This window comes from Macaca nemestrina, chromosome 4 (assembly GCF_043159975.1).
Source record: "Macaca nemestrina isolate mMacNem1 chromosome 4, mMacNem.hap1, whole genome shotgun sequence".
NCBI classification, from domain to species: domain Eukaryota; kingdom Metazoa; phylum Chordata; class Mammalia; order Primates; family Cercopithecidae; genus Macaca; species Macaca nemestrina.
The window spans coordinates 67,794,109-67,821,777 of NC_092128.1; the positions used below are offsets into that span (position 1 = coordinate 67,794,109).

The following is a 27,669-nucleotide window of genomic DNA, read 5'->3' on the forward strand; positions in this document are numbered from 1 at the left end:
TTTTTAGATTTATAGCATTATTGCAAAGACAGTGCAGATAGTGCAAGATAGTTTTGCTTTGCACTTAGGTTTAAAAATATTAATGGTAATCATTATAAGGCGGATGGTTTGGTGGTGGAAGCGGGCAGAGATGGGGTAGAGGGGCAGACTATGGAGAGACTGGAATTAATACTTTATGTGAAAAGGCATTAGGCATATTATTTGATGTGATCCTGAAATTATGTGACTATAAAAAAATTACAGTGAATGTGTACACTTTATAGAGACTCACAAGTTAGAATAACAGAAGCAACAATCACATTATATTCTATACCTGCACCTCATCTGGAGTTATATTTTTGATGCTTGCTTGATATTTTTAGCCAGTTTTATAAAAACTATTTTTATTGACAATTTATTTTATATTAAAGTATTTTAAGTCTTCTTCATATGGGGAAAAATTCCAATAGAGATGAAATAATGGACAACTTTTGTTGTTGAATATTCCTAAAATTCAAGAATTTAAATACTATTTTAATTACAGAATGTGAAAGAAAGGAAAAAATGTCCTGTTTTTGGCTTAAGGAACTGTGTTTCAAAAGGAACATCGAAATGTTTGTAGATCTGAACAAGAGGCACCAGAAAGATGAAAGATTTAGAAATGTTTATATACGAGAAAAGAATGAACGTGCTGGTGAGGTTTAGCATGAGTAAGATAAGATTTAGCAGGGATAGGCAATCAATTACTTAAAAAGATTTTTTGTTTATAATTTTTTAATTAAAAATTTTTAATTGATACATGATAATTATACATATTTATGGGGTACATAGTGACATGGCAATACATATATAGCGATCAGATTAGGATAATTAGCATATCCATCATCTTAAGAATTTAGCATTTCTTTCTGTTGAGATCATATCTTCCTTCTAGCTATTTGAAATATATATTATTAACTATAGTCATCCTACAGAGCTATAGAACACTACAACTTAATCCTCCTATATAGCTGTAATTTTGTATCTTTTAACAAATTTTTTCCTATGCCCCATTACCTTTTAAATTAAATTTATTTTAATAATTAGGTAACCTACTCATGTAATTAAAAAACCAAAATGATATGAAAAGGTCTATGGTGCTTCTACTCCTGTCACTACTCCTCTGTTCTCCCATCTTGTTTGGTATGGATCTTTTGAATCCTTCTAAGAGTTTCTTTAGGCAATTAAAAGCAAATACACATATGCAAAAGGAATCATACTATATATATTTTGTACCTTTTTAAAAATTTCACAGTATATGTTGGACATCTTTCCATATATGTAAAAGAAGCTGCCTTGGTTTGTTTTAAACAGCTGTATAGAATTCCATTCTGTGAAAGCATCATTGTTTCTTTGACCAGTCCCAAAGATGAATTATTGCGTCACTGCCCATATTCTACTTTTACAATGTCATTCATGAAAAACAAGAAAAACAAATAGCAATGCTTATTTTTCATCTTGAATGCCTGTAGGCGTATCTATAGCATAAATTCTCAGGAGTGAGACTCCTGGATCAAAACTTAACTCTGTGTTTTTATTTTGAAAGATACCGCCTAATTGCTCTGCACAGGAATTGTCCTAATTTACATATCCAAGAGCAATGTATGTGAACCTACGTTTCAACAGCCTCACCCACAGAATGTGTGCTCAAACTTTTGGATTTTTACCCATCTACTAGGTGAGAAATGGTATTGATGCAGTTACAATTTTCACACGTCTCATTATGAATGAAGTAGAATATCTTTTTATATGTTGAAGAGCCTTGTTTCTCCTGTGAACTTTGTTCATACTCTTTGTATAATTTCCAACTGGATGGTGTAGTAGTTGTAGTTGGCATTGCCAACTGCAAGTTCCTCTTGGCAGCCACCTCTACAAGCTGAAAGCTGGTTGTATGAATGCTGGTACCTCTTTGCCTGTGGGCCTTTTTCCCCCAGACATGGTGGCATGCACAGCAAGTGTGTAGGAAAAGCCAGAGTGCCAGAAAGTTAATGTCTTGGAAGCATCTGTATTCCAATGTTAAGCAAGGATTTGGTAGATGAAAAGCACAGTTTCCTTTCCCCTTGATGGGAATAACTCTTAGTTTTGTCTGACACTGTCTTCCAGAGTTTCCCAGCAAAATTGAGCTCCAGTTGCCCAGATGGGTGACCAGCGAGAACATTCATACTTTATTCCTTCCCTGCTCTGTCTACTTTACTACTCCATTCCTAGAACTTAATAATTTGACGATTTTTAACTTCCAGTATAAACTCTTTTACAAGAAGTCTTGCCTCAGGATCAGTTTCTAGAAGTGCCAAGCCAAGCCAGGTTGTTAGGCCTACGTTTGAGCGCTGTGCAAAGTGTAGTCTGCCCGTGGTGCTGGCTTGTGAGCTGTTTGTTACCAGTCTGTAATAAATTCAGAAATTGGGGTGAAAAGCTTAGAAACTTTTATGGCAATTTGATGTTGCCATCATATTTAAGCATGTGATTTTGTGTTTTACAGACATATGCATTGATTTGTAATGAACTGGAAAAAAATGAAACAAAAATTACTGGCCCTCATCTCTGATAGTTGGTGAGGCACTGCTTTAAATGACCACACTAAGAAAAATGGGTAGGAGTACAACTAGGAAAACTTTGGTTATCTACAGAGAGAACTCCCTGATAATTTCCTGGAGTGCTTAAAATGAAAGATTTCTTCTTGGTGATGGTCAATACTCTATCATGAGAAGAGTTAAGCCTGCTTAGAAGGCTAGCTATAAGAGACTCTATAGAAAATTCCTGCATTTGGTAGCAGATCTCTTCTGCTTTTTTATTTTCTAAAACTGACAAGTAACAGTTGTACATGGTCATGAGGTACATAGTTAATGTTTATGTATGTACAATGTATAGTGATCAGATCAGTGTAATTAGCATATCCATCATCGCAAACATTTATCATTTCTTTGTGTTGTGAACATTCAATATTCTCCTGGCTATTTGAAATTATATGTTGTTGTTAACTATAGTCATCCTACAGAGCTATGGAACACTAAAACTTGTTTATTTTACTCTGATGAAATGAGAGCAGGAACTCTGTCATTCTTTTTCATCTCTATCTTAGAATGAAAGAAAGGATTAATAAAAATGAAATGAATACACTGGTTGAGCTCCTTCAAAATCTGTTGATTTTCTAAAACTCATAAGGCCAAGTTTAATTCTAGTTTTCTATTTTATCACAATCTGATACTTTTTGATATACAATACTGTGAGTTCCAGTCCAGCAACCTTTCGTTTTTACAAAACTGAGAAAAAGCTCATTTTTACAGCTATAGGTAACGGAACTAAGCCTGATGTGTGTGTGTGTGTGTGTGTGTGTGTGTGTGTGTGTGTGTAACCCTAGATTCTTCAACTAGTATTAAAGTACTAAATGAGAAGTGTTATGAAATTTCTTGCATGGGTTACTGGGTCTCAAGAACAAGTAAGTTCACTCAGTATGCAAAGCAATAAGGTGAAACCAGGGAAAAAGAAAATATTTGCCTTTAAGCTCTGGAGAAGAGCTATCCTCTCCTTGACTGCTCCTTTGAGTCCTCAGGTCTGGGGATTTTACCTACCTCCACCAGAACAAAGCTCCCTTTATAGTTTAGGAAAGCTTGTGGCCAGACTAGAGTGGGAAGATTAGAATGGCAATTGCAATGAAATTGAACTTAATGCGGGAACCACAGATCCTGTGTTTCTACAACCTTAGAGGACGAATTGAAATCAACATAGGTAAACCTGGAGTATTGAGGACTGGGCAATCAGGAATATTTAAAATGCAAATAAGCTTCTTGTCTTTAAAAATGTTTTTAAGAAGCGTTGCAGTGGTTTGGTTCACTTAGTCTATTTTGTGGATTCAAAGGGACACTTAGGAGGACAGCATTGTTGTCCCCCATTATATTGTTGTGTTAAAAGGAGATGGCTCTGGAGTCAGACTGCCTAGATCCCAGCTCTGCTTCTTATTAGTTGTGTGAACTTAGTCAAGGTACTGAGATTTCAAATCTCAGTTTCCTCTTCTGAGGATAAGAAGAGAACCTTAGAGAATTGTTATGAGGATTAAATAAGGTAAGGCATGTGAAATTGTTAGCATAGGCTCTGCTGCTCACAGCATTATGCAATAAATATCATTAAAAGCCTTCAAAAATTCCCTTACAGCAGAAAGCAAGTAGCACTGGATCCTTTTGGCTTTTGCTGGGTAATGGCAAGAGCACTGTCCTGCTCTTCCACATTCCCCTTTTCTCAGTCCCTTTGCTCTCAATTCCTTCATCCTTCACCTCCCTCATATGGGTCTTATCTGAAACTTTAGGACTTTGTCTTGAGCTTGAGGAGAGGTAATGCATATGTTACCAGAAAGGGGGTCCAATCCAGACCCCAAGAGAGAGTTCTTGGATCTTGCACAAGAAAGAATTTGAGGTGAATTCATAAAATGAAAGCAAGTTTATTAACACTGTAAAGGAATAATATGGCTACCTCATAGGGCTGCCTGAGTATAGTTATAGTTATTTATTGATTATATGATAAACAAGGGATGGCTTATTCATGAGATGTTCAGGAAAGGGTCAGATGATTCCCAGAACTGAGGGCTCCTCCTGCTTGTAGAACATATAGGGTAACTTCTGGACGTGGCCATGGAATTTGTAAACTGTCATGGTGCTAGTGGGAGTGTCTTTTAGGCTCCTAATACATTATAATTAGCATATAATGATCAGCTGAGACGACCAGAGATCGCTTTCATTGCCATCTTGGTTTTAGTAGGTTTTGAATGGCTTCTATACTGCATCCTGTTTTATCAGAAAGGTCTTTGTGACCTGTACCTTGTGCTAACTCCTATCTCATCCTGTGACTGTGAACACCTGCTGTCCTGGGAATGTAGCCCAGTAGGTCTCAGTCTTTATTTATTTATTTATTTACTTATTTTTTGAGATGGAGTTTCACTCTTGTCACCCAAGCTGGAGTACGATGGTGTGATCTCGGTTCATTGCAACCTCTGCTTCCTGGATTCGAGAGCTTCTCCTGCCTCAGCCTCCAGAGTAGCTGGGATCACAGGCATGCGCCACCACACTGGCTAATTTTTTGTATTTTTAGTAGAGACAGGGTTTCACGATGTTGGCCAGGCTGGTCTCAAACTCCTGACCTCAGGTGATCCACCTGCCTCGGCCTACCAAAGTGCTGGGATTACAGGTGTGAGTCACTGTGCCTGGCCAGTCTCAGCCTTATTTTACTCAACCTCTATTGAAGATGGAGTCACCCTGGTTCAAATGCCTCTGATACATTGAAGAGTAACTTATACTCTTTTCCCAAATTCTACTGAACAAACCTTGAGAAGAGTGAAATATTTTTCTAGAATGTAAACCTAATTCATTGTAGAAAATTGAAGTAGGATCCTGTAAGGCTACCTGTGGGTGGTGGGGTGTGTGTGTGTGTGTGTGTGTGTTGGACAAGTGGTAGTGAAGATGATGGTTGTGGTTGTGATGATGGAGAATGAAAATTGCAACTACTGTGTGTAGTACCTTGACTGCCATTATACCTTAATTTTGGAAAGGAGCTCCAGAAGCTTTTACACTCTCAGAGCTCTCAGAGGTGAAATGCACAATATATATTTATCATTATCATGGCTCTTTTGTGATCCCTGAACAATAGATGCATGAAGAGCTCCTGAATGAATTTCTAATTGAAATGGCTTTTTCAGTAGGGACTTTCCATTTGCTTCTAGCTTCCTCCAGATTGTCAGTCCTCTCTTTATTTATAAGTTTTAATACTACTTTTGAAAGCAGGATAACACCCATCAGGGCTGCAGCAGTCCAGTTGTGCAAGGCATTTAATGCCCAGTCACGCAGTCTGAATCCAACCTGAAGTCTGCTTGTCGAGCCATTAGCCTTACCCCTGTGGCGTCTGCCTGGAGAAGGAAAGCTTTTTTACCTCCTAATTCTCACAAAAGTCCAGCGTGGAATGGTGCAGTCCTCACCATTTAGCCATCTGATGCTCTCCCCTCTCTAAGGGTAATACTGAAGCACACACAAGATACTGGACTGTGCCACCCCACTGAGCTCCAGCTTACATTGCAAGAAGCTGCAAATCTGTTAATGCACTTTCAAACCCATGCACTGCCTTCTCTTTTCCTTATCCCTGAAGGGAAGTATTTTTAGTCCTAGATGCTGGAACTACTGTGATTCAAAACCTTTTAGTAACTTTCTTTGGAATGCTGATGAGTTAAAACCAGAATTAAACAAAACTAGAAAATACTTTTAAAGTAACATTTAATGAATACACATTTACAAAAGTCATCATCCCTTAACATGGGGAAAGTGCACAAAAATAATATGAAAGTACAAAAATTTTTCTAGAATACAGGAAACATATCAGCAGTAAAGAAGTTTAGTTTAACTTTTGTTTTAATGTAAAATAGTTTGGATCTGTTAAAAGGAATACTGTTCACCCAAAGCACCTATTTTCATCTGTTGTAAACTCATTTTTTCTACCTTAAGTAAACTGGAGGAGTCAGCTGTGTTAATATGGTCAAATTAATTTCATGGTTTTGGGAGGAGGGAGGTTGTGGGAAGGACAGAAGGAGAACTTGGGCTTTCTTTGGTCAGCTGGTGGGGCTTGGAGCTCTTGTGGTTGGGGCCAAAGGTCAGGTTTGGCAATGCAGCTGTTATGCCAAAACCACCAGAGTGCTCTTTAGCTTCAGGCTTCATGGATTGCTTTTAAGTACTCAGGTAGAGCATTTTTACTAGGCTATAAAAGTAGAGTTCATTTTTTTCTATAGGTCAGCATTTTACCTATGAATGGCATTTTCTATTTTCGGTGATGGACTGTGAGCCAGGATAAACACATTACTCCTTTCTTTAACAAAAAAGAGCATAGTTAACTCCAAAGGCTTCTCTAGACCAACCTGAATGATACTTAAACTTTAATCAACCAATGCTCAAGTCAAAGAGCAGTATCCAGCCCCGGTACACCTGACTGTTCTGCATAACATAGATGAGTAGTGACATTTTCCCTGTCTTTTCCACTGATTCTGTAGGTTCAGCACCATATAACATGACTCTACTCAATGTCTTCCAGCTTTTTGTATTCTTGCTTGGGTTTATCAAAGATAAGTTGAAGGAGCATGTGTTCTGTGTACCTTTGCAACTAGTTTTAAATAAACACAAATTGAAATAAAAAAGACTATCTACAATAGTGTGATGAAAGCAACACCCTCATCCAATGGTAATGAAATTGATAAGGTCACTTTAGAAATGACTTGGCAATATATAGCAAATGCTAGTAAAAGTTGTTTAATTCTATACTCCCAATTCTTGGCAGGTATTCTGAGGAAATAATTAAAAATATGGAAAAACATTATTAGTGCAAAGATACCTGAAATGTTATTTGTTTTAGTAAAAAAAATGGATATAGTCTACATGTTTAATAAGGAAAGAGGTTTGAAAAATGCCTATTTGATGTGATATTATGCAGCCATTAAGAAAATATATCACGTAAAGCCAGACTAATGCCTGTAATCCCAGTGCTTTGTGAGGCAGAGGCAGGTAGATCACTTGTGGCCAGCAGTTCAAGACCAGCCTGACCAATGTGGTGAAACCCTATCTGTACTAAAAGTACAAAAATTAGCTAGGCATAGTGGCATATGCCTGTAGTCCCAGCTACTCGGGAGGCTGATGCACAAGAATCGCTTGAACCTGGGAGAAGGAGGTTGCAGTGAGCTGAGATTGTGCCATTGCACTCCAGCCTGAGCAACAGAGCAAGATTGTCTCAAAAAAATAAAAAATAATAAAAAAAGGAAAACAAAGCCTCTAGAAAAACAAAGCCTTTAAAAAAGGATGTAAAATTAAATATATAAGGTAGACAGAATTATTTTCAAAAAGTTTTATAGAAAAATATCCTGGATTGTTGATGTTGTTTTAATATATTTTAATCATTTTTGTATAATGTCATGTATAATATGTTATAATGAAAGTAAAAAAAAAAAAAAGGTCTTAGTAGATCAGGCAGAAAAATGCCAAACTCAGTGCCTATTGGTTATTTTGATATGTGGGAAGATCATGCATAAGGCTCCTTTTAGCTCCATGCTTGAGCTAGGAAAGTTAATCCCCCTGCAGGTCACCTTGGAAAGGGTACTATCAGCACAGAAAAACAGTGAGAACCATCCTAAATTTCAGCAAGGATTTGAGAAAGATCCACATAATGACGAATCTTCACACCTCTCTGCCCCATGACTTTCCGTAATTTTCGATCATCTATGCATTGTTCAAATTTATACCTGCAGATTATTTATTTAATTTTACTGCTTACAATTATAATAGACTAAGACAGGTATAGAAGCTACTTATTTATACTAGAAATTAATAGATGGCAAATATTGAATAATATTTGGAATATAAAATTTACAAAGCATATTATAATACCTAAATAATACTAAACCTAATATAGTGCAACTTTACAATGTTTATTTAGCTTGCTGTCTAAAATTCTGGTTTATTTGAACTTTTTGATCCAGAACTTTTATCAACCCTTCTTTGCTTATGCACAATGCAAGTGAAATCCAAGTGGATATCCCTCCATTTTTATTCAATCTTTCCTATACCTATTCTTTGTAGAGGAAGAATTACATGCCAACTCTATAGATTTGCATGTATCCAAGACATGGTTACTTTTAATCAATTGTAAATTTTTCTTGTGTTATAAAAATAGTTCCCCTCAGTAAATATCTGTATTGAGAAAAGCAAAGTCAAGGTGTCATTTCACTAGAATTCATCATGGTAATATTTATGTTTGCCTTTACTTCCAAAAAACAACAAAAAAACTCATTCCCTTTTCACATTTCATGTGACCCACTTCTTCAGATATACCTAATAAAGCCTTTATCAGTGGTCACCATTGTGCTGTTTTTCCTTTCACTTAACTCAGCCCTTGAGCCAGAGAAGGAAGTTGCACATACTTCTACTGGATTTTGCAAGATATTAGGTCATACATGTTGCCCATAGTAAGGAAACTCTTTAGTGTAAAACCACAAAGCTAATTTCAATCTCAGCCCCATAGCCTCCGGGAAAATAAGAGGCAGGGATCTGCACTGATTCTTCACTAACCTGAGATAAAATGGTGATCTCTTCCAGTATGTCAATTTCTCAAACACAGGCAGTGTTTCCTTCAGTCACGGTGTAAGAAAAAAGCTTTCCTAACTATATCCATCCTTCTTCTTTAAACATTCAACACTGTAGTTCAGAACTCCATGTAAATTGAACTTTGTTTTAAATATTTGATTTTCTATTCAATGCTGATTTCTAGTGTTTTGAGTTCCTTTCCCAGCCCTGGCGAATCCTTGTAAGGGTGTTGTCTACACATGGCATGATTAGGACAAACTTGATCACCAGCACGGTGCAAGGAATGATGAGCCCTAACACATAGGCTGCAGGAAGATACCATTTGAGATTTGAAGGGCTGAGGAATCTCTTCCCACCGTACACCAGGGTATGGGCTGTACACAAGATCAGGGTCAAATAACCCAGTTTGGACTATAAACAAGAAACAAAAATATGTAAGTTAACATTGTTTACATCTTAAAGTGAAACACTCTAAGCCAGTGATGGATATTTGTCAACAATCACAAACATTTGAGACCTATAATGTTTAGGACACTTTGTTAAGTACTGAAAAAAAGCACTAACCCTTCCTCAGGATGGTAAATACTTCATTTAAAACAAGATCATTGCTTACAAATGACATAGTAGCTTCACCTTAACCTAGCTGGATGGAAAAAAGTTTCCCAGGAGTAAACTCTTCCAAGTTAGAATAAATCATTAGCTTGCCTTGGTTCCCAAAGGTGAAACTCTTTTATTTATCATCTTTTCTAGAGGTCAGAAATGAATATGACACAGTATGACCTCAAGAAACACCATCTTAGTATATGTTACTGACTAAAACCAGATCCTAGCTCATTTCTATCACAACAAAGAGCAATAGCCAATCTTACTTGTTTCAGCCTACATTTTAAAGCTTATTGTTTATTTCGACCTTAATACTTTGAACAAAAGTGTTAATGAGAACATGTTTACTGAATTTGGTCCCTGGGAGAAATTGCAAGACTTAAGATTCCAATAGTTCTAAAAAATTCTAACCTGATTTTAAAGACTAATGGTCTTTTCTATTATACTCATAATAAGCATGCATCGGAATCATCTTGAAGGCTCATTAAATTTCTGGGCCACATTTTCAGAGTTTCTGATTCAGTAGGCCTGGGCGTGGCCTGGGGTTTTGTGTATCTAACAAGTTTCCAGGTGATGCAGATGCTGCTGGTCCTACTCAAAGTGCCATACTTTGAGGACCACTGGTCTACAAGAATGTGTAGTTACTAACTGCCTTTAAAGAGGGGTTGGTTGGTGGTTGACATGTGGAAGAAAACAATTTTCCCTCTTATAGGAGAGCATTAAGTCTTCAGGTGTGATGACATCTATCAAATCTTGCTGTGAAGATTTTAAACTTTATCTCAACATCTGGTTTTCCATATCTATATGTCCATGTTGTAAGGTTAATTTTTAGATGGTGAAATTTTGTCTTGGGGTTTCTTTTCACCTTGTACCTAGTACATCTCCTCACATAAATCATAATAGTTCTTGGTACTTTTCACCCTATAGTCTTAGCTGTAGATCTGGAGGCAGTCAGGAATCTTGGCAAGCATTAAGAAATCAAACCATTATGGATTCTGCCTTCTGTACCTTGGTTCAATGTTTTCTAATTTGCATTTTTAAATGTGATTGCTAGGGAAGTGATGGAGCAAAATGAAAAGTTAGGCATGATCTTGAAGTTCTTACCTGGACAAATCGGAACTCTCTCCAGTTGACTGCATTGCTAACAGACGGCAAAGAAGTGATTCCCAAGAGTACAAACAGAAAAAATCCAAGTATTCCCAAAGCCACATATGAATCACTAAGCCAGGCTGAGGAGGTACTAAATGGATTCTCCTTCTTGAGTATTGCCTAAGAAAAATTATAAGCAATTATAAAACTACATTTTTACAAACTGCCCACACTTTGAAGGGGACTGAAAAATACCTCTGCATGAATTATTTGCTCAAAGCAAATTGTATGGCATTTCTTAAAAATTATTTTAAAATAACTTCAGTGAAAAATGCACTTAGAAATTACATTTTTTGGCAAAAAAAAAATAGTAATTGGTTCTGTTTGGACTTGATTCTAGGAGTTGTGTAGAAAGTTTTGATTTTCCCTGTAAATTCTAAAAGACAGTAAACACTCACTTATACCTTCATTACCATCTGCATTTTGACCCCCAAGCAAAACTTGATGCTCTCAAACAATTACATCAGAATTCTGTTTTTCTGCTTTGTATGTGGATTACTCACACTCTCACAGCAGGTTCTTTCACGTTTGTTCTGTCATAATATAATACATCAGTCTTGCACCACAAGTTGAGAGGAATCAGACACTTGTAGTGTGACTCTTACCCAGGAAACTTACATATATTTCTTAGGAAAATAATAGAGAAACCCATAGAAGCAACATTATTGACTAATAATTTTTGAGACTGAAGTAAGATCTATCAAAACTAGCTATTTCTAAACTAGTACTGACTTATAGCACTTCCTCTGGGAGTTTTTTAAAACTCCTTCAGCTGATTCTCACTGAATCTTTTGATTATGCATAAGATAATATTTGATATTTGCTCAGAATTATTTGGTTTTCTAGTTATTGAGGCCAACTTCTTCCAAGTCAAACATTAAGGGAATTATAAGCACTCTTTTGTGAATTTGTTTGCTTTAGTGTGGCACATGTTTGGTTAGCCCCCTTACTTATAAGATGGTTGGTTTTGACTTCCAAAAGGAAGTAACATGCATAAGAATAGAAGCTTGAAAACACATTAGTTAACATTTGACTGCCAACCAGAGGGATTCGAGCAGGTGTCTTTAGGTTTCTTGAGCCATGAAATCTGTCAGTTTGCCAATATCTCTATGAGCCCTGCAAATACAGATCTGGACCAAAGTGAACCTGAAAAGTAAACATTTATTCTTTTTGTTTTTTTTTTTTTTTTGAGATGGAGTCTTGCTCTGTCACCCAGGCTGGAGTGCAGTGGCATGATCTTGGCTCACTGCAACCTCCACCTCCTGGGTTTAAGTGAGTCTCCTGCCTCAGCCTCCCAGGTAGCTGGGATTACAGGTGCCCACCACCATGCCCAGCTAATTTTTATATTTTTAGTAGAGATGGGGTTTCACCATGTTGGGGCCAGGATGGTTTTGATCTCTTGACCTTATGATTCACCCACCTCAGCATCCCAAAGTGCTGGGATTACAGGCGTGAACCACCACACCCAGCAAACTTTTATTCTTAATAGTTGTATGAGATCTAAACTGGATTCATTTTAAAAAACTGACATGACATTTCTCATTCTAGTTACTTTAAAAAAGAAGATGCTTAGAAGAGTGACTTTCTATAATTATGAAATGGAATATGATGTAGCAATAGTCTCTGATTTCAGGAGTAGAGGAAAATACATAAGAAGAGATTTACCTGGGTAACGGTTAGGTTTCCCAACCTCCATCGTACATAATATCGAATAGGAATCACAAGTGTGTAGAGGACATGAAGGAAGGCAAATCCCAGAGCCAGCAAGCCAAGCTGCTTTCGGCAAAGCATCCAGTGGTCCAGCCAGTCTGGGAATCGACGGTATTTTGTGCCTCGGTACAGTTGTAGAATGGCAGCAATAACACCAGGGAGGTAAACCAAAGCAAGCAGTGTAAGTGCTGTTATTGGAAAGACACGATTTGGAATGGAAATAGCCATACGAAATGTATTATCTTTCTTTTCATAAACGTAAGGGTAGATTACGTCTCTTATAACACAATAGAAAAACAAGAAGATACACAGAACAGCAGACAAATAGAAGGGGAACCTCCACATTGGAAATAGTTGCAGGGGGTACTTTTCAATTTCTTTGGCTGCTGTGAGTGATCCTTGATCCATTGGAGTAAGTCCAAGATTACGAACAATATCCATCACTCTTTGCTTGGCTTTGCTGTCATTTCCACACACAAATACCTGGTTTAAAAACAATTAATTCTGTATTTACTCCTTTTCTTTATTTAATAATTATTTTGAAAGGCTACAACAGCACCATGCAGAATGATGACATGTAACAGTGAACCGTTTTTAAAATAAGGACGTAGAATTAACATATCTAACAAGATGCTTTAAACTTGTTTGTGGTGTCCTAGATAGGTAAGTACCATGGTTTTTAGTTGATGATGGTTTTAGGCACATCATACTTATATTAGACCTGGTTCTCTGCATAATGAGTAGTTTGATCTTTCTTCTGTATTTGTGGTGCCGCATTACTTATGAATGCTTCTGATCTCAGTGCATAAATGGAACCAGTTTCATACAAGGTAATGGAAGTAGAAAAGGATATTCACCAAGTATTAGTTTCTAGTACTGACAAGAAGCCTCCAGAGGCTGACACCATGGGGTTCCATCAAACTAAAATCTGAGGGTGCATACAGTGGGAGATGAATTGCAACAGTTGACCACCTTACTTGGTCAAGCTCAAGAAAATTATTCACAACACATATTAGCAAAATGTAATATTTAGTGGGTATTTGATCTTGGAATTATATTTTAGAATCTTTGAGGCAAGTGCACATTTAATGATTCATTTTTTAAAGATTGAGTGTAGATTTGTTTAATCTTACCTGCCGACTTGCATCCAGTGCTCCTGACTGGAGAGCCCAGGCTGAGATGGTGTTAAATGCTTTTACCACGTGGGCTCCTGGCACCAACTGAGCAAGGTACTCTGCATTAGACTCTGGATACTGATTGATTTTGAGGTTGTTGCTGATATCTACCAATATTTTTCCATTGAGAACCTCAGTTAATTCTGTGAGAAAATCATAATGCTCTCTGTGGATTGCTATGATTATGATGTCAGACTTCTTGGCTGCTTCTGAATAGCTCAAGACTTCTGCACCATTGGGCAGTAGGTTGTTCTTCTGGGGGTTTCGACTTCCAAAAACAATAGAATAACCACACTGGAGCATTTTCAATCCCAATGATCTTCCAAAATCACCAGTTCCAAAAATACATACAATCTCTTGCTTTTCTGAAGAATTCATAGTAAGAGGAAGTGCATCTATACAAGTTTTCTCCATAACTGAAAAATAATAACACAAATGCCCAACAAAATATAAATGTGCTGTGCATGGAAAATTAAAGAGAGCTATATCCAGGAAGTATAGTAATTGACTTGTTCTAATCTAATTGTCTTAACTATATAAACCCCCAAATTTGGAAGGAGTGAAAATTGTCATATATATTCTCATATGTGTCTTATGTAACAAAATCACTGGTGAAAAGCTTCTGTTTGATAAAAGGATACAGGACAAAATCTGACCAAAAAATGCACCAATAAATTATAGATGAATTCACTTGTTTAGTGATACAAAAAAAACCTAAATAAAACATTAGCAAACAGAATCCAGCAGCTTGTTAATAGAAGGTATATGTTGATCATATGGGGATTATTCTACAAATGTGAAGATCAGCTCTACAAGTTCAATTTTAGAAACTTCATTAATACAACTTAAAAGATTAAAATTTAATCTTATATTAAAAGATTTAAGGAAAATGTCCATCTTATTTGTGTATGTTAAAAAGGACATCTGTTAAAATTCAATATTTATTCTTGATTCACAGTGAAAGAGAAATACATAGATATTTCCTTAACATATAAAAGTTATTGATCTTAACCTAAAATTCAGCATTATGCCTAAAAACATGAGTAGAAACATTTCCAACAAAGTCAGGAATCAGACAAATATGTCTGCTATGACCACTTTAGTTATTGTTCTGGAAGTTCTAACCAACATAACTGGATCAGAGAAAGAAATCAGAGGTACAGAAATTCAAGAGGGATTCCAGATGATCAAACAAGGGAAAATCAACCAAAAAAGTATCATACATATTAAAACAATTCAACATCTGGTCTGGGAACTAGATTAAAATCAATATTCTTCATATATTAAAAAAGAAACCAGTAAGAAGATTTAATCCATGAAAGGATCCTACTTATAGCTGCAACAAAATAAAGACAATATGTAACAAGATAGCAAGGTATGTGCAACATCTATATGAAAAATATTTTAAATGCTCTTAAGAATCAGGAGAAGAGAATTTATATAAATGAAAATGTACAGCATGTTCTTGGATGGCAAGGCTCACAAGATGTCAGTTTTCCCTAATTTAATCTATAAATTCTGAAAAGTAGGTTAATAAATGGGATGCTAGTCATATTAAATATTAACACTTTTATAAAGCCAAAATAATTAAATAATGTGGTACTATCAAAGAAATAGATAAAGTTCTGGACAGGAACAGTGGCTCATGCCTGTAATCCCAGCACTTTGGGAGGCCAAGGCAGGTGGATCACTTGAGGCCAGGAGTTTGAAACCAGCCTGGCTGACATAGTGAAATCCCATCTCTACTAAAAATACAAATATTAGCCAGGTGTAGTGACAGGCGCCTGTAATCCCAGCTACTCAGGAGGCCACTGCACTCCAGCCTGAGCAACAGAGAGAGACTTTGTGTCCAAAAAGAAAAAAGAAAAAGAAAAAAGAAAGTAGACAAATTTTAATGAATGAGTTTTAAAAAATTCAGAAATGGACCCAAACACATGATAAATAGCATCTCAGGTCAATGAGAAAACAGATTATTTAATAGCTAATGTTGTAATGACCCAACAGGTTCACCTTGCCTGTTATCTAGACAGAGCTGATTTATTCAAATGAAAGAACATTTCAGCTCTTTAGGAGAGTCCCGAAATTTCCTTTATTTTAATGTCATAATCTCCAAGGTTATCAGAAACTTGCATTCAAGAGCACCTGTCAAAGTTTTACAGCTGATTATAAAACCATCTCCTAAAAAGGACCAAATCAAGATAACAATTGTCTGCAGATGACAGAAATGTTTTAGGGAAGCCACAGTCAAAGAAATTGACAAGGAAACTTGTTATCTCTGTGGCACACAAAAATTCAATGTAACAATTGTAGTTATTACTGATAACATATACTGAGGCATATTAGAATTATAGAAATCTTATACAATTTTATAACACATACTAATAACATGTTTATATGACTATAACTCAAAGAAAGTTAAACACCATTTTATATTTGACAATGTTTCTTAAATGATTTTAATACATTAAATAAGCCCAATATATCTTTTTGAACTTTAGGAGATCTAATTTGTTTTTTTAACTTAGAATTTGATCTTGGAAGGTTTGTCAAATATCAAAGGTTTAAAACACTGGATATCACAAAATAGAGTCCCATGTCACCAGAAGTTATTCATTTACTCAAAATGACAACTCAGGGCTGGGGCATAGTGGTGCACACCTATAGTCCTAGCTACACTGAGACTGAGACATGAGAATTGCTTGAACTTGGGAGGTGGAGGTTGCAGTGAGCCGAGATCGCACCACTGCACCCCAGCCTGGGTGACAGAGCGAGAGTCTGTCCCCTGCCCCCAGAAAATTGCTGGCAGCAATTCCTTCAGAGCCCTCCACACATATAAACACACACACACACACACACACACACACACACACACACACACACACATACAATGTAAGACGAACAGAAGGCCTTCAAGACACAGATTCCAGACCCAGTCTCAAACCAAGAGTAGTCCTCCAAACAAGTTCCTTATTCTCCGTCCAATTAGATACCCCCTAATGGGGCTACAGACAGACACTCTGTAATGGGGCTACAGCTACACACACCTTGTAATGGAGCTACAGGCAGATACCTTGTGATGGGGCTATAGATAGACACTCTGGGAGGTTACTAAGAGACAGCAGCACCTCCAGAGAGGCCAATAAATCAGGAGAAGGAAGGGGCTGTTGGTAGCTGACTGGAATACTCACCAAATCAGACACCTCGCATGGAGGCTACAGCTACAGACACCCAGTGATGAGGCTACAGTTATGGGATATTTCCCTAGCATTATTTCTCCACTACCATTGAATCCATGCATATTGGGTCAGCAGCACCCCACTGGCAGAGAGTGCCAGAGTCAGCCCCTAGTCCAAGAGAACTAGGCAGCCACTTGGGCTGGCCTCCGGATCCATCATCAGAGGTGGGCTACACAGCAGGTAACCACAAAGGCAATCCTGGTCGAGCCCCCAAATTTGTAACTGCCCAGTGGGTTCACCTTGCCTGCTGCCTAGACAGAGCTGATTTATCATGACAGGGGGATTGCAGTGGAGAAGGAGTAATCCAGGCATAGCTGGCTGTACAGGAGATGCGAGTATTATTATTACACAAATCAGTTTCCTGGAGCATGAAGATCAGAGTTCTTAAAGATAATTTAAATTAAAGTAGGAGCTTGGAAGTGGGGAGTGCTGATTAGTCACATTGGAGATGGACTCATAAAGGGGATCGCAGAACTGGTTGAGCCAGATTACCAACTTGGGTGATGTCAGCTGATCCATCCAGTGCAGGGTCTGCAAAATATCTGAAGCACTGATCTTAGGTTTTACAATAGTAATGCTATCCATAGGAGCAATGTGGGGAAGGTCAGACTCTTGCAGCCAGAGGCTGCATGACCCCTAAAATGTACTAACTAATCATGTAGTTAATTTGTTAGTCCCACAAAGGCAGACTGGTCCCCAGGCAAGAAGTGGGTCTTTTTGGGAAAAGGGACATTATCAATTTTGTTTCAGAGTCAAACCATAAACTAAATTCCTTCCTAAGGTTAGTTCTGCCTACACCCAGGAATGAACAAAGACAGCTTAAAGGTTAGAAGCAAGATGGAGTCAGTTAGGTCTGATCTGTGTCACTGTCATAATTTCTTCAGTTATAATTTTTGCAAAGGTGGTTTTAATGTTGGTGCAATTCAACAGCTACCTGAAAGAAAAAAATAAATTTATACCTTATATTCCACCCCAAGGTAAATTCAAAATGAGTGAAAAATTTATGTTTTAAAAAATGAAACTAGAACAGAACCAGAAGAAACCATAGAACATTCTTTCATAATCTTAGAGGGGAAGGTCCTTTTCCTACATCATTAAACCATTAACAAATAGTTGGACAAATGTGATTGCATAAAAATAAATAGGTTCTGCAGTGCAAAACCCACTAAGCAATGTCAGAATGAAGATAATCAACAAACTGGCAAAAATATTTTCAACTCATATAAATCAATGAGAAAAAAACAATTGCCTATTAGAAAATTGGGCAAAGTATATGAGCTGATAGTTTGTCCTAAGGAAATATATAAAAGACTTTTAAACACAGTAAAAGATTCTTAATATTACCCAAAACTAAAAAAAAAGTATGTTAAAACTAAACTGAAATACTGTTATGAATCATGTGACTGTTTGTAAAATTTAAATAAAAAACCAGTTTCTATGATCTGCAATAATCTAGGTTGCTTTCTATACTTTTGAAGAATATTTTTTCTTCAGTGTTGAGTTTTTCTCAAAATCTTTCTTTCCCAATATTTAGTTTAAGCTTTCAGTTGATCTTTTATTTTTTTGGTGCATGCATGTGTGTGTGTGTGTGTGTGTGTGTGTCTATTGTTCGATGATGTATCTTCAGTGCTCAGAAAAGGACTAACTACCACAGTCTAGGAATGTATAAATATTCGTTGAACAACATTAAAAGGGTAGGATGAAGGGGCTGCAAGTAGAAAAGTTTACTCTGTGTCCCAGGCACAGTGTGAGATAAATAAAGAGGAAGATGCTGAATGATTAAAGAGTAACCAATGGAGAAGAGTAAGAAAGAAGGAAAGAGGCAGAAGAGATGTTGTAAGAACATTATTTCTTTCACCTAAACGGGTTGAAAGTAAAACTCTGTGAATTTGATGCAGAATTTTCAAAGCACACGTAATCACTACTCAATTCTCCTATGGTGGATTTCATGCAGATTGCACAGTGTATGTGGGGTTTGCACCTTTTTCCTGGCGTTTCAGAAATTTGTGCTTTCCATTTTAACCTATCAAAAACACCTATATTCTTACCTGAGCTTATCTGAAGTTGCATGCCTCTACCACAAGCAGAGCATTTAGGTCTTTGTAGGGAGGCAGAAGTTATGGGAGAAAGGGACAAGAAATACAGGACATTCCTGCACTCCCACAGAAACTCTGAATAATCTAATTAAATACAACATCTGAATCATTTTATAAATGAACTGGTGACTGGTATCCTGAATGGGTGTCATCAAAGATCATGACCACATGTGGGAAAGTACCTGTAGATGATCAGGGACCTTTGTATAAAAGTGCAGCTGTGCCTTTGAAAATTTCTTACTAGCATCTGCACATGCAGACTAGTTTAGCAATTTACCTTCTATTGGTTGGTTGCCAATCAGTTAACACCTAGTTTTATAAATCAAACCTTCAAACTGCTGAACAATGCCTTCATTATTCTACTGTAGAACTGGTTTGTGTCACAAAAGAATGTCTGACTGCCTATCCCCTCACTTAAAAAAATTATTTTATCCTAATATTTTTATTCTGTCTTTCATACTGGATGAACATTTGTAAGCAAAATGTAGATTTGATGCAGTTGCCAGTATCCTGTAATGAGATGGGTTTTGTCAATTGAAATATTCTCATTTGGATTATCTTAATCATTGCAAAGAGAGAGTGATTCCAGACTATTTTGACTGATTGGTCACTACATTCATTTATTCTAATCTTTCATGAAGTTTTTTAATGAAGATATTGACTACATGGCCCTATTTTTTGCTTCGCCTCTTACCAGCAATGTCACCTTGAGCAAGTTACTCAAACTCTTTGTGTCTCAGTTTCATCATCTGTAAACTGAGGGATTGCTAGTACCTACTTCAGAGATACTGTGAGTGAAGAGAGCAAAAATCAGCTAATGACCACGAACAGGTACTGGAGACAAAAAACTCCATATCTGAGGAATTTAGAAGTATCATGAAGGGAGCAAAGACTGCCTGGTGACCATCAAATAGGCCATCAGAGGCAAAACTCCATAGCGAGGGAATTTAGAAGTAATTAATTAAAGTTCTTTAGTAAATAGGCACCTGGTTCCAGGCCTCTTTCAAAAAAATTTCTAAGTAACTAAAATTTCTATACATCTCCAGAACGCTATGCTGAAACTCACTGTGCAACCCTTGCTGACAGTAAGGCACCAAAATGACTCTAAATGTCATCATTTATCATGACCTATCTGGCTAATATGGTCCAAATTACCCTCAAGCTTCTGTCTTAAGGTTCATAAATGCTCCTAAGGAGAATCCCCCATGGTCTGCTCAGTTCTATCTTGCGAAGGCGCCCTGCTGCACTCTTCTGCAGTGTTCTTTCTTTCTACTAAAACTTTCCTTTTTCAAACCTAGACTGTTGTCATTAAATTCTTCTTACCAACCCACAAGTCGACCACTTTCAGATGCTAGGGCTCTCACACCTTGCCCAGCAGTGAAAATTAGATGAATTCCTGTATCTCAAAACAGTTCTTGAGACCTAATAAGTGCTTAAGAAAATGACTATTTTAAATAGATTGGCAATCTATTAGTTACTGAATCAAGTATCTAATTAACATAGCCTTTATATAAACTTTACAAATTAAGGGTTAATTATGCTTATATAACTGTGATTTTTATAAATATATGAAAATATTTGAACTAGAGTGCAGTGATTCTTAAGAATCTCCTACTCGTCCCGCTTATTTCTTATAAATAAAACTCTATATAAAATGACTTTTGAGGATCACTTGAGGTCAGGAGTTCGAGACCAGCCTAGCCAACATGGTGACACCCTGCCTCTACTAAAAATACAAAAAAATTGAGGTGGAGGTTTTAGTGAGCCGAGATTGCACCGCACACTCCAGCCTGGGCAATGCAGCGAGACTCCATCTCAAAAAGAAAAAAGAAAAAAAAAGAAAAGAAATAGATATATGTATGCATACTCTCAACCACAAGGGAGATCAAGTTGAGGGTGTATTTTGCGTTAAGTACTATATAAAAGATGCTGCTACACCCATTTCAGGCATCTTGAAACTCAAAAGCTGTGTGTAAATATGCATTCATGGAGGTTCCTTGTTCAAAGACTTAAAAAAAGTTTTCTAGTCCTACTTTACTCTTATATCTAGGATAGAAATAATAAAGAAAATAATAAAAAAGATAGCAAACAGGAAGAAGAGTTATTAAGGGAAAGGTGGGTTAAAATAGTTAAAACATAACATGGGAGTTTCCTCTCCTTACTTCAGTCTCATGGGCTCTCCACAAACCTCAGTTATGTAACAGGAAATACAACAGAAATATTTCTGAGTTTGGAAAATCCGCAGGACTGGTTTTGCCTCTTATGGAATCATCTCCCAGAGATGATAGCCAAGATGGGTAAAGTGATCTCACAAGGCTGTTTACATAGCCTAGGAATTAGCAATCAGTGATGCAGATATGAAGGTGGCAAAGATGACGATGAAGCCATGGTAGAAGCTGACTCTGAGAAACCGTGTGTATGTGTTGTGTATATGTGTGTGTGTGTGTATGTGAGTGTGTGTGTCATATGGGGGACCAGGTGTGGGTCAGGAGGAGTCCTGTTTATCATCTCTCTCTTTGCAGATCCCACCCCATGGGCCTTGGAAACCTGAGGCAGTATTCTTCTGGGATGTTTCCAACTAGGCTTCCCATGAGGACGTTAGGGCCAGCCTGGCTGGTGGATTTTACTTCTCTCACCTCTCAGAGGTAAGAGGTCTGAGAGGCTCAGGCCTCTTCCAGCTTTTGAGGATGCCAGCATAGTAGAAACATAAAAAGGTCCAAAGAGAATTACAAAAAATAATCTATTTTAAGTTCTTATACTTAAGTCAATGCTTACTAAAAAAATAAATCAATCAAACTTTTGTTTGAAATAATTATAGATTCCAAGGAAGTTATAAAGATAGCACAGGAGGTCTCTGTGCATCTTTCACCCAGTTTCCTCCAGTTTTATGTCACTAGAGTACAATATCCAAACCAGGACACTGACATTGGAGCCATATGCATGTATATTTCCATGTTATTTTATCTCGTGTGTATGCTCATGTACCCATCACTTCAGTGAGGTTACAGACTAGACCATCCCTCATGCTGCCCTCCTCACTATCAACCGAACCCCTGGAGGTCATTAATCTGTTCATTATCACTAAAATTTGGTCATTTTGAGAATGAATAAAATCACACAGTAATATAAGCCTTTTGAGACTGGCATTTTTTCACTCAGCATAACATCCTTAAGATCCATCAATGATTTTTCCTTTTATTGCTAAGTGGTATTCCACAGTATAGATATACTACTGTTTAACTCTTCATCTAAGGTAGGACATTTTGGTTGTTTCCAGTTTGGGCTATTACAAATAAAGCTTCTATGAGTATTCACGTACAGATTGTTGTATGAAAATAAGTTTTTGTTTTTCTGTGATAAAGACCCCGGGATACAAATTCTGGGTCACATGGTGTTTGTTTAGCATTATAAGACTTGGCTATACTGACTTCGAATGTGAACTAATTTACTTCTAACCAGGTATTTATGAGTCGTGATTTTTTATTTTAGCCATTCTGGTATCTCATTGTGGTTTTAATTTGCATTTGTCTAATGGTTAATGATGTTGCGTATATTTTAATGTGTTTATTTGCTCTCCATGTGTCCTCTTTGGTGAGATGTCTCTTCATGTATTTTGCTTATTTTCTAATTGAACTGTTTGGGTTTATTTACTGTTGAGTTTGACAATCTTTATATATTCTACATATGAGTCTCTTGTCAGATATGTGATTTGCAAGCATTTTCTGCCAGTCTATAGCTTGTTTTTTTCATGTCTTAACACATTCAAAGTCATAAAACAAACATTTTTTAATTTGATTATGTCCAATTTATTTATTTATTTTTCTTTTATGGATTGCACTTTCAGTATCTTACCCAAAAACTCTTCACAAAGCCCTAGTTCTGAATATTTTCTTCTAAAAGTTTTACTTGTAAGTCTATGATCTATTTTAAGTAATTTTCATACAAAGTGTAAGGTTTAGGACAAGTTTTATTTTTTGACCTATGAATACATGACTACTCTCCTACTATTTGTTGAAAAGACTATCCTTAGTTTTTGCTGAATTGCTTTCAAATTTTTGTGAAACATCAGTTAAACATAGAGGTGTGATTCTATTTCTGCATTCTCTATTCTGTTCCATTGATCTATGTGTCTATCCCTCTGCCAATACCACACAATGTTGATGGCTGTAGCTTTATAATAAGTCTTAAAATTGGGTACAGTGATTCTTCCCACTATGTTCTTTTTCAAAACTATTATAGCTACTCTAGTTCCTTTTAATTCCTATACATTTTAGAATAACCTTGTCATAAATTTTTTAAAATGTACTTTAAATGCTTAAATTAAAAAAAATGCTTAAAAATATTCCAAAACTTCAATGCAAATTAGTTCATGTTTTAGGAGAAAAATATAGATGACTGTGCTAAAAAATTAATTCATACAAAAGCATAATAGCAGTGTGTAGGTATAGGTTAAGCATCCCTAACCCAAAAATATAAACTCAGAAATGCTCCAAAATCCAAACTTTCAGACATGATACCACCATTAGAAAATTTCACACCTGACTTTATGTGACTGGTTGCAGTCAAAAGCAGTCAAAACTCTGTTTTATGCATAAGCCTATTAAACAGTTAGTATAAATTACATTTAGGTTATGTGTATAAGGTGTATATGAAACATAAATTTTGTGTTTAGACTTGGGTCTCATTCTCAAGATATCTCATTATGTATATGCAAGTATCTTAAAATGCAAAAAAAAAAGAAAAAAATCTGAAATCCAAAACATTTCTGGTCCCAAGCGTTTCAGCTGTGGGATACTCAACCTGTACATAATAAATGGGCACAAATTTAAAGTTATATGATGGACTATATGCATAGATCTCATTTAAATAATAAGTAAAAATCAATTTTGAAGGTCTTTGTGTGTAAGCAGCCTGGGGCCAAATGGTCCCTTTGTCCCTCCCATTCCCTGGAATAGATCCAGTTTCTCGTTTCTTTTAGTAATAAGAACAAAGTCAGCAACCTAACCATATCTCTTCTAAATGGTGGTACTTTCTTGTCTTATACTTGGAAAATGGGCCAATTGTTACCCCCTGAAATTTCATAAAGATAAAAATATATAGATACCTATGCATATAATGCCATTTGTAGACAAAGAAAAGGCAAGAAAATCTTCCCCTTTCTTTGGTACAGATAGGCCTGGAAGGGAAAATTAGCCTCCATGAATCCCTCTTATTTCTTTTATTTTTAAAAAACACACAAAGTATACAAATGAAGATAGATTTCTTTATGTAAAGACTCAACCATTGTTTATGCACATCATTAGGAGTCTAACTTGTTTCTTAGCTCACCTAATTTTACAAAAATATACAAATTAAAAATGCAAAAAAGTTTTATATGAAAAATTTGGAGGTAATCATTATAAAAACAACTGTAAAGACAACAGTCTTTCATCAGTTTCAATCATCACAACCTAATTTTTAGCAACAGAAAATAGTATGCTGGGATCCATCATTAGATAAGTTGGCATAGAAGAACCTACAAAGCTTGGTTTGGAAGGATTCAGAAAGAGAGAGGACATGGTAGTGGTACAGACAGACAGATGTTTTCTCAGCACCTTGTCTCAGCACCAATGATCTTTAATCATTGAAGCAACTTCTTAGTTGCTTATGAAAATACAAATACCTCTGCAAAGGGCTACACTAAGGCTTATGAAAATGCAAAGGGTTACACTAGAAACCAGTGGTTCTCAACCCTGGTGCATATGAGAATCAGGTAGAGAGCCTGATGACCCAGACTCTTGGAGAATCTGAATCAACTGGTCTAGGGTAGAGCCTGGGCATTTTTCTTAAGCTCCCCCAGGTGATTCAAACGTACAGCCAAGCTTGAGAACCACTGCCTTAAAGCTTTTATCAGCTTTTCTGTTAGCTTTCATTTAATGGCCTGCTATAGTCGTTCTTCTTCCTGGTAACACATTAGAATCAGCTAGGAGCTGTTAAAATGCTAGGAAACCACCTCCTGAGATTCTGAATCAGTTGATCTGAGGTAGAGCCTAGGCATCTGTATTTTAAAAACCAAACTAAAACAAACTTAAGTGATTCTAAAGAGCACCCGTTTTGGAGAACCACTGGAGGTGGAAAAAGGTAAAGTTATCTTTTTCTTTTCCTTTTTATTTTGGAGAGGTGTGGTAGGGAAAGGAAAGATAAGAGGAAGAACAGGATGTTGAGGTTGTAAGGAGTTGCAGAAACTTCACCTTCCTTACAATTTTTTCCTCTAAGTCTTCTTTGGCTGAGAAGCTAGAATTCCTCTCTTTTTGAGAACCAGAGGCAAAATGAGTACGTTTGAGTGTACAGGCCTTGGAAAAGAGAGAGTTCAAAGTATGCCAGATTCAAGACTTGTCAAACTGTAGTTAAGGTTTGTTCCGTAACTCTCTCGAGGAAACCTTAAAGAGTTGTCTTCCAAGAGCCATGAAATCATAATTTGATCAGATCTACTTATACATCTACTCAGTACCCCTAGCAGCAACTATCACATAGTACAGCATAATGTGATAACGTGTCATTAATCAGTTGGGTGAAACCATTAATAAAATCATTCTGCCTGTTTCTCTTTTTGAGAATTCAGCTTTGAATTCTGAAATAATCATTCATCCGAACATCTGAATTCCTCAGACGCTATCCCCTCTGGGCACATACAACCACTAGTGTAGCACACAAATCAGAGATCTGGCTTGGCACCTTCCACAGTTGGAATGCAAATAACACCTTCAAACTGTATGAGATGTGACAGGATTTTTTATTTTAATTTAAAGACTGTAAATAGGAGGGGTTTTTTTAAGTCCTTCCTTCTGTTTTATTATTCTTTCTGAATTTCAACCCAAAAGCCCTTGATGACTTGATGACATATTTGTAATGAGCTGAAACCCATCAATCAAATGTTCCCTTTCATCACAAGGCAAAAGGGCAGGAGGGGGTTCTGCAACTATGTCAGTCTTGTTGTGATTCACAGCATTTGCTTTAATATATCCCAGGGACAATTAGAAAGCAAAAAGTATTAAAAAAATAAAAACCTTCCATGAACACACAAACGTATCCAATTATTCACTAAGCTATTTCTGTATTTAGTGAGATCAAGGCTCTCTAGGGATAACAAACATTCACATTCAAGTACATGTTCTTTTATTGGCAGGTATGTATTACTGTAGCAAAATCAGAAGACCTTGGTTTAAAAAGATCACTGATCACAGTTTATTTAAAAAAATGCCCATAATAAATGGCTTTTTCTAACATTTTTGGACAGTTCAATCTTTAAGCCATATATAAGTCATTTGAAAATATAAATGTATATTTTAAAATTTAGCTTTGTAGGTAGAAGTAGTGCCGTTTGCAAGGGCAATTTCTTCCTGGTGATATTTATGTATAAATTTCAAATTCTTTATTTTAATATACACATTAACACATTCCTTCATCAAATATTTATTGATCACCTGTTGTGTAGCACATACTGTTCTATAGGTTGAGGGTAAAGAGGTGAAGAATATAGATCTCACATAGAGTTTGAAAATGTTATCTCCTTACAAAGTGCTAAGCCTGATCTCTGAATTTGTGTGCTTCAAAAACTGTGTGTGTGTATATTATTATAAGAAAGTTGGACAACGCACACATAAAAATAAGATGATTTCAGATGGTAGTAAGTGTTCAGAAGAATTCTGAGTAGAGTGATGGAATAGAAAATGCTGGGAGGAGAGAGAGAGGGAGACTAGTTTTGAGAATTGTTTAGCATAAGTCTCTCCAAGGAGGTGCCAGTCAAGTGAGGGTTGCTAGATTTAGCAAATAAAAATACATAATGCCAATTAAACTCAAATGTCAGATAAACAAGGAATACTTTTCTAGCATAAGTATATCCTCTGCAATATATGGTGCACATTTGTACTAAAAACACAAATGTGTTTTAATATGAAATTCAAGTTTGAGTGGGCATGATGTATTTTATCTGGCAACCTTAAATCAAGCTGAGATCTGACAGGCAAGAAGGAGTTTGCAGGTGAGTTTTCCAGGCAGAGGGGAAAGTGAGTGCATATGTATGAACTAACTGTGGTAGCAAAGGGCAACCCTTACAAAAATACAGATGCCCCTCAATTTGTGATGGAGTTACCTCCCAATAAACACATCATAAGTTGAAAACATTGTGACAGAAATACAATTTATACACCTAAACTGCCAACATTTTAGCTTGGCCAAATCTACCTTAAATATGTTCAGAATACTTAATTAGCCTATAGTTGGGCAAAATCATCTAACATGAAGTCTATTTTATAAGAAAGTGTTGATTACCTCATGTAACTTATTGAATACTGTATTGAAAGTGAAAAACAGAATGGTTGTTTGGGTACTCAAAGTATGGCTTCTCCTGAGTGCATATTGCCTCTGTGCCATTGTCAAGTCAAAAAATCTTAAGTTGAGCCATTAACTTACATAAGTTGGGGACAATCTGTACTCAATTTAAAATAGCCTAATTTGCAACTAGGTTAGTAAAGAAGCTATTACTGACATTTAAAAATAATTTCATAGCTGGGTCATATGAAGTGAAAGATTATGAAATGCTTTT

At 36.5% G+C, this 27,669-nt stretch overlaps 1 protein-coding gene across 3 annotated transcripts in view; it reads right to left on the bottom strand.

Moving 5' to 3' along the window:
* Positions 1 to 778: 778 nt before the first annotated feature.
* Positions 779 to 27,669, bottom strand: part of LOC105475452 (STEAP4 metalloreductase) — a 35,407-nt gene continuing 8,516 nt past the window's right edge. Inside the window, exons 2-6 of one of the 3 annotated variants that reach the window (XR_011622113.1) lie at positions 13,712 to 14,169; positions 12,534 to 13,061; positions 10,824 to 10,988; positions 9,102 to 9,527; positions 2,313 to 2,400 (exon numbers count right to left, since the gene is read on the bottom strand). Coding sequence is in view for 2 of the 3 variants with exons in the window: in XM_011730700.3 (XP_011729002.2) it covers positions 9,297 to 9,527; positions 10,824 to 10,988; positions 12,534 to 13,061; positions 13,712 to 14,167 (1,380 nt within the window). In the remaining variant the exon portion in view is untranslated. Of the gene's footprint in view, positions 2,401 to 5,449; positions 9,528 to 10,823; positions 10,989 to 12,533; positions 13,062 to 13,711; positions 14,170 to 27,669 lie in introns of those variants that run through there. The other 2 variants (XM_011730701.3, XM_011730700.3) reach the window with 2 other exon arrangements.